Source organism: Abramis brama (assembly GCF_963993115.1).
Source record: "Abramis brama genome assembly, chromosome: 14".
NCBI lineage: Eukaryota > Metazoa > Chordata > Actinopteri > Cypriniformes > Leuciscidae > Abramis > Abramis brama.
Genome location: NC_139976.1, coordinates 28285141 through 28301427, shown reverse-complemented (window position 1 = coordinate 28301427; position 16287 = coordinate 28285141). Strand labels below are relative to the sequence as shown.

Here is a 16287-nt window from a genome sequence, read left to right as displayed (position 1 = left end):
GATGTTTATCATGTTTATTTTGTTATAACTAGCAGTAAAGAAGAAGAGATAACCAGTTAACTCCATGCTCCACTCCATTCTACTGTTTGAACTGAGTCGATGAGACTTTTTTTCTTATCACAAGCACAAATCGTATTGCTTTTAGCCTATTGGATAGGAGGCTTTAATGTTTACCATTGTGTCAAGTTTTGTTTATGCATAAACAGAAAACTGCTGATTAATTGATTTAAGAATTGATATAGAATATTGAAATGAAAATAGATTAAATCAGGAAATCAATATTGTCAATTTAGCCCTAATAATTACTGGATTTTTTTTAAGGGACTCAACTGGTCTAAGGATTGAATCAGATTTCACACGTTAGAATCCGATTCCAATTGCTCCTGACTCCATAACAAGACAAAGACCAAGCAATATCCAATCTGATCTTGAGTAGCAAATGATCATTTTTAATATTGTTAACATGTTTATACTATAGACGTTTCACAATCAAAATTAGGCCAGTTTCAGGGGTTTAAAAAGGATTGATTCGATAATTAAAATTCAATGTCTCAATTATGTGTAAAAAATTATAATAAAATAAATTATGGTCACTGTAACAATTTCCAATAGGTTATAGAGGCCAGGAGAGATTGAGAAAACAAATGCACAATTTAATTTATGAAAGTTCATGCTGAATTCAAATTTCTGCAGCTTTAGTAATAACAAATGTTAACTGTTGTTGTTTTCTTCCCCAATTGTGAATTATTATACATATTCTGAAATTTTTGGAAATCTTTAAATGTGCCTTAACACATAATCATAATGGAATGGAATCAAGAATGATTACATCAATAAACATTAACACCCCATAAGTCACTCATCTCATCTGTCACAATGGTGGGAACTGTAAATGCAGTGACTGATTTGAGAAGCTGGAGAAGAGTGGAATTATGTTTGTGCCGCAATGCAGAATTGTGGCACAAACATAATTCCACTCTTCTCCAGCTTCTCAAAAACATCGTATTTTAAATGCTGGTTTGGAAACACCCATTTTATCTGCCTCAACTCTGAATTTGCTGGAATAATGGCATAATGTATAATTAATTGAGCTTTGTTAAGCATATGAGCAGTTACATTTTAGAGAGCACAGATGGCAGGTATCAGGGCACTGATCAAGCGAAACCTTCACAGGGGAAAGAAGACAACTGCACATATTTAACTTTTTGGTTCCAAAATAGATTTTCGTTGAAAATAATTTCTTCTTCGCAAGATCATTACAGTGATCATTCATTATCATTTTTCCTCAAAAGTACAGTCTATGTGCATGCAAAAAGCTCTTTTGTGTGCTCAGTAAATGATCTTGCCACACAAATCTTGTGGCACAAATATAACTCTATAGAGAAGTGCGCTTATGCGTCACATGCACTTCAGTTGGCTGTTTCTTTATTGTGTTCATGTTTATGTTTGCTCCTATGTCATCAGTTTCTATCCTACAGCCCTTTGTTTCAATGCTGAGAGCTCCCTCTCTCTCTCGCTGTGTGTGTGTGTGTGTGTGTGTGTGTGTGTGTGTGTGTGTGTGTGTGTGTGTGTGTGTATCCGTGCATTGTGGCACTACTCATGATTACTCACACTGCCCTCAGCACAACACTAGTGGAGGCTGTTGTTGATGGGATGAGGAATGAGGAAGTCCTCTCCTCTGAGAATGATCCTCTGGAGACCATGTTTTCTGGGATTTGTTCTGTGGTTCAGCTCTTTGATTGTCTCTTATCCTGCTCATTATAATTTTCCCTTGAGTGTCTTTGTTAAATTTCACTGGGATTTCAACAGCTGGTACTGAAATGGTTGCTTGTCAAATCCATCCCCTTCTCCATGCACAAATATTGCTGCATGCAGTGTAATGAAGGAAACAGTTTGTTGTGCAGACTAAACTGCAAACTGTCTAGAGACAATTGTACCATTAACATCTTTGTTGATGTCCAGATGGTAGTTTTTATTTGCATTGCTAACACTTTAGATGCTAAAATTTAGCTTTTGTGACAAAATCAGAAAAGTCCAGGACTGTATAGCTCAGATAAAAAGTTATCTAAAAAGTTAAGTTAAGCACTATAAAAAGTTGCCCATACATGCACTGTATTCATCTGACAGATTTGTGAGAGTAAATTATTTGTAAATATAACTGTTTTTATGTCAATGATAAAACACTGCAGATATAATGACGTCCAACATCATAAATCTTGCTGGAACATGTCATAACGTTCCACCTAAATAGACAAAAACATGATTCAATTTGCAAGCTCCATTGGAGGGAAATATTTTTAGTGAATGTACCACTTAAATTTTTTAAGTTTGTCACTTTATCGTATAACTTAGAAAACAGTGCACTATATGCTTTAACTGTAATAAAAAAAAATAATAAAAAAAAATAAAAAAAACAGTTTGGCCATTCCGCCATATGTGCAGATTTAATTATATTACATTAGTGCATTTGCTTGAAAGGTCCTAAATTACATAATAAAACCTCTTCAGCAAATCTTTGCATATTCAGGTATATTAAGCATGGTAAATGATCCAATCTGTTGATTGTGAAGTCAGTGGCATTGAGTAGAAACCTCCAACATTATACTTTAAATGGATTACAACATTAATCAGTCAAATAATTTGATACTGCAGAGAGCTCATCATTTTTAATGAATGTTTACGTCTCTGTATTAGTATATTAGGGCTTTATACAGTATGTGAACCAGGCTTTGAAACATCACAGATTTTTTGTTTGTTTTCTGCAACATTTTGTGGAATGGTTTTAGACATTAAAAGTCTTTAAACAGTGCTGAGAGTACTACACTCTTATCGGTAGCTAAACGAATCAAATTCACCAAAATATTAAATAAATGAACGCATAAGGTTCAGGGATTTGGAGAACTTTAAATGACAGGTGTTTCAATTCTGCCGGATATTCGGTGTAGCTTTCTGCAGATTATGGCTGCCATTCATTTACCCACATAAAATCTTTTCTTTCTGTCAATTAGTTGCCGCTGAGAGGGTGTGATGGGCAATTTGCTTCCCAGGGTGAGGCACAATATCCAGGCACAAAGCATTTAAATACTTCCTGAAACTAGCAGATTTGAAGCAGAACGGAACAGTTCTTTAATTACTTACCCATTACAGATCATCTCTGAGGTCTTACATCAATATGAAGAATGGCTTTCATAAGTGTCATCCTCTGAAGATGACTTTATATTTTTGGTTCATTTTAAATTATACATCTCTGAATATTAGTGACAGATGGAAACCTGTGAATAGAGATTCTTTCTCATGACAATTTGAGGGCTACCGTACTTAATTTGTCCATATCTCATTTGTATTTTTTTTTTTTTTTAATATGTACGTTTAAAGATTACCAATTGGCCAAACATAACTCATTTTGACATGAACACTTTTTAATTGCAACATGACTATGTCTTGCAGATATCCGTGGACTGCAGGTCTTTCTGGACCAGACATCAAGACAAGGTTTGGATGTATCTCTGCAGCGAGTGGATAGGAACATCAGCGGCGTGTTTTCCAGTTTGTTCACCTCCATGCGCACAGAGGAACTCAACCGCTACAGGGACACTCTCAGAAGAGCTATCCTGCTTTTGAGCCCACGTGGAGCCCAGGTCTTCATCCATCAGGTTTGTTGCTGTTATTACCGTAATTCTAGCACAGAGTGGTCACTGGGGTAAGATGAGCCAGTAGGTAAGTTGTCCCACCTCTGGTAACTAGTTGTCATTTGACTAGGAGTATATACCGATTCACTTGTTTTCTTGATGCATCGTTACAAATCCTGCAGTGCATTTGCATCAATCTCGAAATATGGATTTTTGAATTATGAATAATTTGTAATTATTTGTTTAAATGCTAAAAACTGACGTCTTAAGTCAATCCAGCCACTGATAAAGCTGCCAACTCATTATATGGCCAGTTAACATCCACGTATTTGAGTTAACACAGTTGTTTATGTTGGCAAATGTGCATTAGGTTTCAAGCTCAGTTCCTGGAGGACCACTGTCCCGAAGTGTTTAGCTCAAACCCTAATTAAACACACCTGAACCAGGTTATCGGGGTCTTCAGGAATACTAGGCTGTGTTTGAAATCACCCCTTTACCTTCATTCACTATTCCCTACATTACTCCACTAATATTGTCCACTTGAAGGAGTGAATTAAAACAAGTGAGTAAATACATCGTTTGTACATTCGTTATTGCGGTTCATTGTGAGATTGAATGAATGCAGGTCCTCCAGGAGTTTGACACATGTCTTAAAGTAACAGCAGCCTAATATATCTACTGCTTTCTATGTACTTTGTGTTACTTAAATGACAAAAGAAAAAGACAATCACTTCTCTTGACGGAATAACTTTTGTAGCTGAATTAACGCAAGTTTAATTTATACAGTGAAGAATATGCAGTGTTTTTTTTTTTTTTTTTTTTTTTACATTTGATTATGCAGTTTCTATAGAACTTGAATACTTATCAAATCATTAATCAGAATTGAATCAAATCAGAATTTGCAAAAACAACAAAAAACATTCATGAATTGTATGAATATCTAACCCAAAGATTCACAGCCCTACATGTGACCATAAAATGCCCTTTATGGAGAAAGCCATCTTGCCATTGCACGTTCATATTAAGTTTCCATACAGCAAGTCAGAACAAATTTATGTCATAGAAAATTTACCCAGATTTTTGAGACAGATATGATCCTATAAATTAGTTAGCTAAAGATTTATCCTGATTTTCCAAATGGTGTCTGAGGGGTGACATTGTTGTAATCATCTGTCATATTACATATTTCTGTATTATATTTACTTATCATACAGCAAGTCCTAAAATATAATATATATAATATATATATATATGAATTCTCTTTTGTCTCTGCCTGGAGGAAAACTTAAGTGAAAACGGATTCATTTTGCCCTACAAAAGCTGTCACTTTTGTTGCATCCCTCCATAATGACTGTACAAATGACCTGACAGGCTGGCACACCTTCACTGTCATTATCTCAGCATCTGAAGTACACTCCTCCACTGATCTGAGGTCATACACATCAGTTAACATCACACATTGGTCTTAACAAGCTCTGTGGGATCTGTACTGGAATCAGTCACTCATGCTGGCAGGATGCCCATCACTGCCAAGAGCAATAGTATGACTTTCTCATGCATATGGATTATGCCATAAGACAATAGCCAGCTGTCTGTAATCTCCTGTGCTAGTGGGAACTGAGTGATTTTTATTAGATTAGCCTTTGATGCGGCATCCCTTTGACTGTAAATATGAACAAAATACAGATTAGATCCTGCAATTTGGATGGAGTGTGGTTTTTACACACCATTCCGTGAATATAATGGGAGTTCATGAAACAAGAAAGTGGATGTATGTATCGGATGTATGGATGTATGGATGGATGGATGACAGAAAAACAGACTGACATAAAACAGAAAAATAGACTGACACATAAGTTAAACAGACAGATATGAAAGTGTCACCGCCAACCATTTAATTACTCCCAACACTGATATTTAGGTATTTTAGGTTGTGTCCATTTTTAGATTGTTTAGAATGATTTCAGATGGCAAACACGTAAGATTTAAAGTAACAATATTAGCTTCAGCTGTGTTTTTACCAACGTGCACTCTGGCATAGCCAGTTGTCATGTTCTCCTGTCATCCGTGACAGGTTGTGCTTCCCAGCCATCAGCACTGAGATACCACTTGAGGTCTTTCCTAAAGACATGTTTTGGTTCCTTAGCTGATAACTCACTTCTTCAGTTTAGCCCACAACGGCACGGCACATCATTTCAAGACAAATAACTCAAGTCAAAGTTTACTGAGCTCAGTGACTATGAGGGTGCTTATTATCAGTTTAGCTCAAGATCTGGAAGATTGATCATAGATTATTACAAATCTGACATTCTTACAGTTTCCTCCTGCTGTGTCATGTATTTTGGGACGTTTCTTTGATGAGGGATACATCTGGTAAATTGGTTTTGACAATGTGAAATCGCTAAGAGTAGAAATTGCTGAACTTTCCTCTCATATTGATCTTTTAAAACCAAAGGAAGATTGTACTTAATTCGGGACTGCATCATAGTATGTATGTATATTGTATACAATTGTATGTATAGGCAGAGTTTGAAACAAATACATCAAAAAGTATCTTGTTACAAATTACAAATACTTGCTAATTAAATGGATTAAAATATACAACAAAATACTGTTGTGAGAAATGTATGTCTGTCTTAGCCTACATAATTAAATTTCAGCGCTGTCTTTCTGTGCTTCGTGGTTTATGAAAAGGGAATACAACAATATTGTCATTGTGGTTAGCTGAAATGAAACCGTTCCCTTTTTTAAGGCATATTGTGATGATATGCTTCAAATGTACCACTGATATATGTGATGTATTCGTTTGACTTTTAGTTTGTAGTTCTGTCTCGGTCCTGTTTTCCTAGTTCATTCCCTGATTGTTTGCACTTGTGTCTTGTTATTCAGTTAGCCTTTCAAGGTGAGCTCAGTTCTGTTTTAATCGCACTTTCCCTCTTTTCTGAGTTCTTGGCATTACAGAAACATGTTGAAAAGCAAGTGTAACGAGGTTAGTTGTTGTTAATCATATAAAGTTGTTAAACGTGATTCTTGCATTTCAGTCTAAAGCAAGAGCATGAGCTGATAGCTCAAAGAACAATACTTGTCCTAAGTGCAAGAGGTAATAAATTAAAATCTTTCATGGATATGTTTCTACTGAGAGATCGGTAATAGTGGCAGATTTGGTTAGATTTTATTTTGTGAATTTACTGGAATGGCATTTTGGATTAGAGAAATGGAACATACTTCTGTGACAGCTGCTGTATTTAAGGGGCGGCTATGATGGGGTCCGCCACTGAATAAAGCAGAATAATACAGAGTCTTTGATCTTTAAATAGGATCTAGTAAGCTTATGACCGAAGCCCAGTTCCAAACACTAGTGAGCTGTCTTGTTGTCTGTTGTTTAAATAGGCAGCTACAAAGGACTTATGTGATGCTGCCTTAGAAATTGGGTGCCTGGACATACTTGTACTGCTGAAACTATCTCTGAGACCTTCAAACTTGACATCTTTCTTTCTTTCAGTCTTTCACGATATCATTCTACCCATCCAAATTCTTTACTTGCTCTGCTCCCCATATTACACCAACACATACCCTGATTTATACAAGCTGGACATATACCTGAATAAACTATTGGAATGATAAATCAGTCAAGATTATACATTTTCATTCAAGATCAGATTATAGGTTAAGATTTATTCTGTGTTCCACTGAACTTGGAGAGTCGCAATTTCCAACTTTCAAAGGCAATAGACAGCACTTAAATTCAGATTCAGATATTTATATATTTTTTTGTAGATCACCTTATGAGCATCGAGCAATGGAAGGTCTTTATGGTTGGAGATTGGAGATATCCCAGCCAACATTTCATGGTGATGCCAGTGTAGGCATGATATGGGCATATGTGCCCTACATGGTTTTGTCCATGGGTTATATGTCGGCCCTACATGAATTAGCCCATACTGGGGATCATGGAACATGGATCTCATATAAACTTTTAAGCACAACTTTTTGCTTTTCTATTTTAGAACTCTTAGTTCTCATAATATGAGACATCTTGATGACCTTTTATTTAAATATGTATAGCTCCTACTGCTTGAACACAGAATCTAAGATCTGAATATTAAAAAGTCACTGCATGTTCAAGCTTCATTCCTCTTTTAACTAGTCCAAACTCCGTAATGCTGTAGCTGGATGTGCCCTACATGGTTTTGTCCATGGGTTCTATGTCGGCCCTACATGAATTAACCCATACTGTTGCTAAGATAGGGCCGACATGGAACCCATATAAACTTATGCAGGACCTATACCTTAAGCCCATATTGTGCCTACAGTGGCTCCACCATGAAATGTTGGCTGGGAATTAGGAATATTATTCGGTGTAGGGTTGGAATTTGAACAAAAACATTTTAAACTGATATTTTCCCTTTTATTTTAGCAAAACTTTAGATTAATGGTACAGATCAAGACAGTGTTTCTTGGGCAGGAAAGTTGTTCCATGACTGACAAAACATGTTGATCTAGAAACATCTTGTCGAAATTACAGTCGATGTTTACACAACAGACATTTCACAGGACTATGAAAAGTCCTGTATTGACATGAATCCCTCTGGCTGTCAAGTTTCAAGTTTCAATTTTGCTCTCTGCAGGTAACAAAATAGATTATTTTAGATTAAATAAACAGCTTGATGTTGAGATATGTCAAAAGGACAAAGTTTCAGAAAATGTACCAGATATCTCTCTTTAATCTCAGCCTTTATATTTGGACATCACATCAGCATTTTTTTTTTTTTTTTTTTTACATATATTTGATCTGTAGATAGCTTCAAAGGCATTCTTTTTTAAGCACAACTTTTTGCTTTTCTATTTTAGAACTCTTAGTTCTCATAGTATGAGGCATCTGATAACCTTTTATTGAAATATTTATAGCTCCTACTGCTTGAACACAGAATCTAAGATCTGAATACTAAAAAGTTACTGCATGTTCAAGCTTCAATCCTCTTTTAACTAGTCCAAACGCCGTAATGCTGTAGCTGTGGTTAAATTGGTCTTTCTTTGTGACTGCCTTTGACAAACATTCTGTTCCTTTTTAAAATCAAGGGTGAAGTAGCAGGCCAGTGTGTTAATATATTCCTGTACAACATAAATGTGACTGCAATGCTTTCAAGGCTGTGTGATTAAGTTATGATAGGGCATATTTGTTCATTTTTAATCCTGTAATCAAAGATGTTTTTCCCAGAGATAGCTTCTTACATTTCCTTTCAGGTCCTCTGTTAATTAGACTGCTAATTGGACAGAGATGGATAAATATTTAATTTACTGAAAGTACATAAACCTTAACCCATGAGTACGGAATGGAGTTTTGTGAAGTTATAGTTTCATACAGCACAGCAGCAACAAGGTAACATAAAATTTCTTTTTGCATATATCTCATTCATTAAACTATTTTAAGACTGGATTAAGCACCACTGCGCAAGTTAAATCTGTTTTATACATTTATAAATGGAACTCTACATGGAAAAGGGTATGAAATATGATTTGTAAGTGAAAAACATAATGAGAAGACCAGTACTGGACTGCTGCAGGTTACTGGGGAAACAAGTAAGCAGTGTTGGGCAAGCTAATTGGAAAATTATTGAGCTAAGCTAGCAGTAACTGTACATTAAATGTAGCTTCACTACACTGAAGCTACCACCCTGGGAAATGTAGCAAGCTAAGCTACAGCAATATGGCAAAAGTAGTTTACTACATTTGAGCTATTTTTTAAAAATTTCATTTTTATATTGAACCAACTTCATTCCAAGTCAATGCTATCTCCAGTGATCAATAAAACTGTCAGTCAAACAGATTTGTCAATTTTTTTCGAAAACTGTTCCAAACCAATTTGGCAACAAAAAACAAACAACAAAACCATATAACTATATAAAACTATAACAAAACCAGGTGTCAAGAGTGTGTGCATCTTTCCATTGAGTAAATTTCTCACATGTCAGTCCAAGGATTGAGATTGGTACGTGATGTCACCGTCTGGAGCAGAAGGTGTTGGTAATGCACCAAAACGCTGGTTGTAGGGCCCTATGAAATCCGTTTTATTTTTTTCCCACATTCCAGATTAAGTTTTTTTTTTTCGTAAAAAAATGTTATGGACTCCCATTTTAATGGTTAAATTAAATTTTAGTAATCAAAAAGCATGTCTAATTAATTGAAATCATGAAACGTATACAATTTAACAATAATTTAGTACAATTTTTAAATAAATTACATTTTTAGGGCACTATTTTTTTTAAACCAAATTCTGTTTTCTTTTTTTTGTTTGTTTTCTTGATTCCATTGTAATGGTTTATTTAAATTGTAATAACCAATTATTTAAAATGTAATTATTTAAGCAAATCTTTCTTCACTTTATTTTGATGGGTTGGCATGTAGACCTTTGAGTCTCTCTGTGTATTTATGATATGATGATAGTTTTTCTCAAATCAAGCTAAAATGCTGCTGAAGTGACTCTCTGTGAAGATGAAGTTCATGCATTCATGTCCATAGGCTGAAAACATTGCGTGCGTCATGTGTGCCTCAGTGTGTGTGTTTGTGGTAAAAGAAACCACACGTCTGCGCCATTCATTCACAGACACACGCAGAACATGCATGATTCCTATTTAAAAGTCTTTATGCGATTTAATATTCACAGACACTAGTCTATATAGTGGTTTTATTTAAGTTTAGTGACTTACTTTTCATCCAAGATCTGACAAATTCCGTGAAATTCCGCGTTACAGTAGGTAAATTCCATTTTAATGCCTAGATTCCACGATTCCGTCCCTGTTTTCCGCATCGCGGGAATGAAATCATATGGCCCTATGGTTGCCAACCGCCGTAAAACACGAAGACAAAGAAGATTTGAGCTTGAGCTTTAGAAATGCTTGGGGAAAATGTAGCTTATGTGTACGCTACCGCACTACTTGATCACAAAAGAGCTTCGCTACTGAAAAGCTATCTGATTCAGGAAACAGCGATTCTACCACCACGCTACTGAGAAATGTAGTTAAACTAGCAGCGTCACTGCGCTACTGCCCAACACTGCAAGTAAGGGATAATGTACATCCAGCCAGTTGTTATCGCAAAATAAACCTGACAGGGTGATCACGATTCAGGGCCCAGACTCCTGAAGGGGTTTATTTTGTGATAACTGGCTGGATGTACATTGTCCAGCTTATTACATGGCTACTAGCCACAAAAGTAAATAATTAGACACAGAATACTGATTAGAGTTGAAATAATTAATTTGCTCATTAAACGCAAAACTTAAACGCCTAGACCAGGGGTGTCAAATCAAATAACATTTATTTTTATGGTCCCTTTTGAACATTATGTTGACTATAAGCAGCTCTGTAACTATATGTCAATTAACTCTCATTAGAGTACTAGTAGACTTTCTGCTTAATATCTGCTAACTCTTTATTGTGATGGTTATCCAACAGACATTCTACTGACTTTGCAAGTAACTTTGCAAATAAATGTCAACTTATTCTAACCCTAACCCTACCAGTCTACAAATACTGTACTAACACTCCAATAAGAGTTAGACATGTAGGTGCAATGTTACTTATAATCAACCGAATGTGTTAAAGGTTATCATTAAAATAAAGTGAAACCATACTAATTGCACAATTCATTAAACCATATTTTCATCAAAATAACAATTAAGGTTGTATTTAATAATTTTTTAGATGTACCTGTACTTCAAAACTTCACAGTGCAACAAATTTGTGTCACATCATTCTTTTTTGTCTTTAACAAAACAAGAATATGCAATGATTTATAAAGCAAACTATTAGTTGTGCTTCTTTCAGCAAAACTGTTTGATACAGCAAAATAGTCAACAAGTGGTATCTGAAATTGTATTATTTGGCTTATTTTGGTAGCTCTTACTTTGGAAGGTCAGCTTCTTGAAAGGACAAACACACATGGCTTATAATGCCAAACCTAAGCAAATTAGGCATTGCACTTTTAAAAAGAAATCTTACCAGACACTCAGCACCATTTCTTAAAAATGATCTTGTCTATTTTAGGGTTAATGTCATTTGCTATGGCAACTTTCAATACTGAGACCAGATACCAGATGCTGGTCTGTAAGGCGGGATCAGTGGGATGTCTTGGTCAGCTTCATTATGGAGAACATCTGCTCACATGAGTAGGTGCTTCCATACATATAAATGATGCATGCAGCGTGAAGGTGAAGCTGTGGCATTGATTTAGGGAGTAGAGGTGCAAACTCAGCTGCCCCAAAATGACTGGTACTGGGTCTTTATGGATGAGTATTCAATGAGTTCCAAATGCAAGTGTTCATGTGCAGTGTAAACATCAACTGCAAATGGATTTGCGAACAGGTCAAGTTTGAATTTCTGTGTTTCAAAATCAGCAAATCTCCTGCTGAATTCCACTTTCAGTGTGTTCAATTTGTTGGCATACATTTAAGTCGGGAATGGGATGGTGACTGTGTCACTGACTGGCCAATAGGAAAGTGAGACAGGTTGCCCTGGCGCATCTGGCTCTCCCACAGAGGCAGTTTCATTTGAAACGCCTTACCAAGTCTTGCATTTCAGTGATCATCTGCTTTCAAACCTGAAGTTTTACATCTAAGAGTGTTGAGGTACTCTGTTATGTCACATTCAAAATGCCAAGTCGCTCAGCCATTTTTCATCCTCAAGCTCGAGGATGACCATTTGTTTGCTTTCCATGAAATGAGCGATCTCTATGCGGAATCATAAAATATTCACAACACTTTACCCTGACTTAGCCAGTGCACCTCTGTGTGGTATGGCACCTCCTCATGCACAGAGTCTCCTCTAAAGTGCCCTGCATTGCTGGTGATTCAAACCCCATTGACAAATACAGTGTACTGTTTTGTTTACAACTGTCATTGCATGTCCCATGTCCAACACCTTTCCTCAAAGGGCCTCGTGGTGAATGATGCATCAGGTTTTCTCGAACTTTCTCGAAACAAACCCTGGAACTCTGTTCCAACCAATTCCATGCCATTGATGCACTGCTCCACTTGTGAGAAAATGTCCTGTCCAGATGTTGTTCTGTGAATTGCTCTTAAATCTAAAAGTTCCTCAGTGACGGAAAACTGAGCGGACAGTGTCAGTCCCATCTGCACTCTCATCTACAGCCAATGGATATGCACCTAAGTCCTTAGCTTTATCTTTTAGCTGAATTTGTAAGTCAGAGCCCAGCTCATCCACCCAACTAGCCACAGTATTTCGGGAAAGGTTGATGTTATCAAAGGCTTATCAAAGGATGCTATCAAACACCACATACCTTTTCAACAGTGCCGGCCCGAGCCTTTTGGGGGCCCTAAGCAGAATTTAATTTGGGGGCCCCCTCCCACCACGCGGAGTCACCTGTTTGACGATTATTGACACAAATGCCACGCTATAATGTTACATTATAAATTAATACAATGAGGTTATGTATTAATTAATACAAAATAAATATTTAATAAAAAATAGATACTTAAATAAAAAGTTTTAACTTTTTCTTTACTCTTTTACTAACTCTTTGAAACTTCTGAAAACAAACTGTCACAAAACATATTAACTTAATTATTTGCAAAATATCATGCAACGTTTTGCAACACTTTGCAGTTTGAATGATGTCTTGTTTGAACATGACGGTGTATGTTTTTATGTTTCCACTGTTCGATCGCGCCCGCGCCACACACACACACACACACACACACACACACACACACACACACACACACACACACAACATATTCCAGCATTGTAATCTTGACATCGCAGCTTGTTCATTATAGCCGTAATAAAATATAATAATAAAATAGTCAACCTAACATATAAAAATTACACTGCTCTGTTTAAATAGTCAGTAGTACAATTCGTACATTCAGCGTAAGCATTGCTCCACTGTGATGTTTCCAAGCACATTTTTGCACGTGTGAAGAGGATGAGGATTTTTTCCGTCGATATTGGAACGTGAGTGAAGTACAAAGCCTATAATAAAGAATAGTTTACCATCCAAATACATCGCGAATGTTGAAACATTTTGATTCTAATGAGAGAGATACGTGAGACCAACGCCGCTTACTTTCACTTTCGCTTTAAAATATTTCGTTTTGGCTTGTTTATAGTTATTTTTTTATTCTTGTTCTGTTCTGAATATTATTAAATTTAAAGGATAAATCATTGATTTAAATGTCAATCATCAATCATTGATCAAATCAAATTTTTGTGACATGGCTTAACATTACCGTGACTTTGCGCACGAATTGTCTATGCACGCGAGGTTATGCGCGTGACTCAAACACTGGCAGACACAGCAACAGTTGTAGGCAGGTATATTGATCATGAAATCAGAATATTCTGTTCTTGAATTAGTCATTAATTCATTCATTTATGTCACTTGATTAAGTTAATTAATATGTAAAAAAAAAAGAAAAAAAAAAAAAAAAAATTTCGAAGATTTTTCGATTCTCGATTCTCGATTTCCCAGGGGGCCCCAAGCAGCCGCTTAGTTCGCTTATGCCTCGGGCCGGCTCTGCTTTTCAATGCAGCTTTTAATAAATTCCCCCTCTGTGAACAGCTTGCATGCTCTTGCTGTCTTTTCTGCAATTATGAAGCTTGCCTTCACAGCTCCCTCCCTCACCTTTACTGTTGCTGAAGTTTGTGTTTCAGTTCTTTGACTTTTAGCAGCTGAACATGATTTAATGTTTGAATCAACTGACAGCCCTAAAAAGTAGTAATAATCTGTGCTCTCATGAGTCTGTTTGTATGTAGGTGCACTGAACACGTGTTATCAGAAATGCCTGAGCCGTGTATCAAGTGTAGTAATAATTGACTGCATCCCCCTCCTTGTTCTTGATTCCTCTGATGGCCATTCTGTGTTTAAGGACATAGTTTGGATGACAATTTTTTTTTTTTTTTTTTTCACGAGTATTGTTCCTGTTCTCTGCCACCCAAGTTGACAGCCGTTTTGTTAAATCCCAAAACCTCTCTCTTTTTTCAGAGGCTCTTCAACACCTCTGACTGTAGAGTTGTTATGTTTCCTCCTGCTGTGTTGGTGTGTATGTGTGGGCTTGACCTGTTATGGGTGTCCCATCAATTCTCATTTTATTTAGGATTTCTCCTCTTTTACTGTTCTCCGTGCCTGCTGCTTATAGACGTAGGGGGCCACCCCGCCGCTGCTGTCGCACCAGGAGACGGATTGAGTGGCATGAGTTATCTAGCATGATGGATGATACTCAGTGGGAAGAATGTTACTCCAGTGGTGTAGGAGACAGATACTTTTCAGGTGTTGTTAGTACCATTGAATTACTTGCCTTCTGCTCTTGATTGCTTGAATGTTTGTCAAGAGATTCCACAAAATAAAAGATAGAGCTCATCAGGGAAGGTGCTTATTTAAGCAAAGCCAGAAATGGCAATTAAACTACATTTCACAGTTTCTTAATCAAATATGAGTGTTACTTGACCATTCAGTTAACATTTTAGTTTAACTATTTATGTATTTGTATCTACTTATATTTGTAAGTAGAGTGTTATTTGATATTTCTTTTAACATTAATATATTTAAAATGTACTAAATTGCAACTTCTTTATTACAGCTGTGCAATTACAAACATATTAAATACATGACATACAACTCAGAAAGCAATTTTGCATTTAAAAGACATCCAATAGCTGTCCAAACACAGCCCTGAAGTCTGGGCTAAAAAAAGGCAAAACTTGGGCTGTCAGTGAAAATAGAAGTCTAACCATAGCCCAAGATTAGACTAGTCATCAGTTAGATAACATGTCAAAGAAATGACACCAAACACATTGTAATCACTGACTTTGCTTACATGATGGAATATCATACATCTTGCAAGTTATTTTGGCAAAAACAACATTTAACCAAATTCAAGGTTATTGGGTTACTCATAGCCAGACTATATTGGGTCTATAGTTAACGGTTAAATGATGGCTATTGCTTGCTGGGAAGTTTCAATAGAAATTAAAGTGTATTTTAGTTTACCAAAAATGCTTGTTAGTACATTCAGTCATATACTTTTAAGCTCAACTAACTGCATTTAATATAAATGTAAATTATAATTCATTTTCATGTAATAACATGCAATAAAGTGTCCGAGAACACTACATCAAGTTTGCAATGAAGTATTTTATTTTAAAGTATATTATTTCCGTAACAAGTACTAAAGTGCTAAAGTGTACTTCTTTTTCAAAAGGGACTAATGGCTGACAAAGTTCATAAAAGAGTTTCTGTCTCTGCACACTGTAAACTAAAAGTACTTTAAAAGTATGAGCACCTGCAGTATTTCATATGACGGTATACGCACAGCAACACTAAAAAGTTTCCTAAGACTCTTCAGACCAAATGATCAGTGAGAGCAATGGTACACCCGAGCAGAACTAAGTTATCTCTAGACACGTTTTAAACATTTTAAAACCCAATAATGGCAAAAACCAATGAAATTGCCAGACATCCATCTAGAGGATGTTCACATATAGGAAAGCAACTGCACAGGCAGACACAAAAACACTTTCAGTGTGAATTGGCGCTTATTCACATGGCACAGCAGTACCCTAGTACAATTTTTTTAGAAAGTTACCTCTCAAAAAGCAGCCTTTTGTTGTTGTTGTTTTGTTGTTTGTAGGTAAATATG

General features: G+C 36.2%; 1 protein-coding gene across 2 annotated transcripts in view; it reads left to right on the top strand.

Annotated features, from left to right (window-relative positions):
• Window positions 1–16287, top strand: part of grid1b (glutamate receptor, ionotropic, delta 1b) — a 462710-nt gene that overhangs the window by 298434 nt on the left and 147989 nt on the right. For both annotated transcript variants that reach the window (XM_084135167.1, XM_084135166.1), the window contains exon 4: window positions 3448–3653. In XM_084135167.1, coding sequence (XP_083991293.1) covers window positions 3448–3653 — 206 coding nt within the window. The remainder of the gene's footprint in view (window positions 1–3447; window positions 3654–16287) is intronic.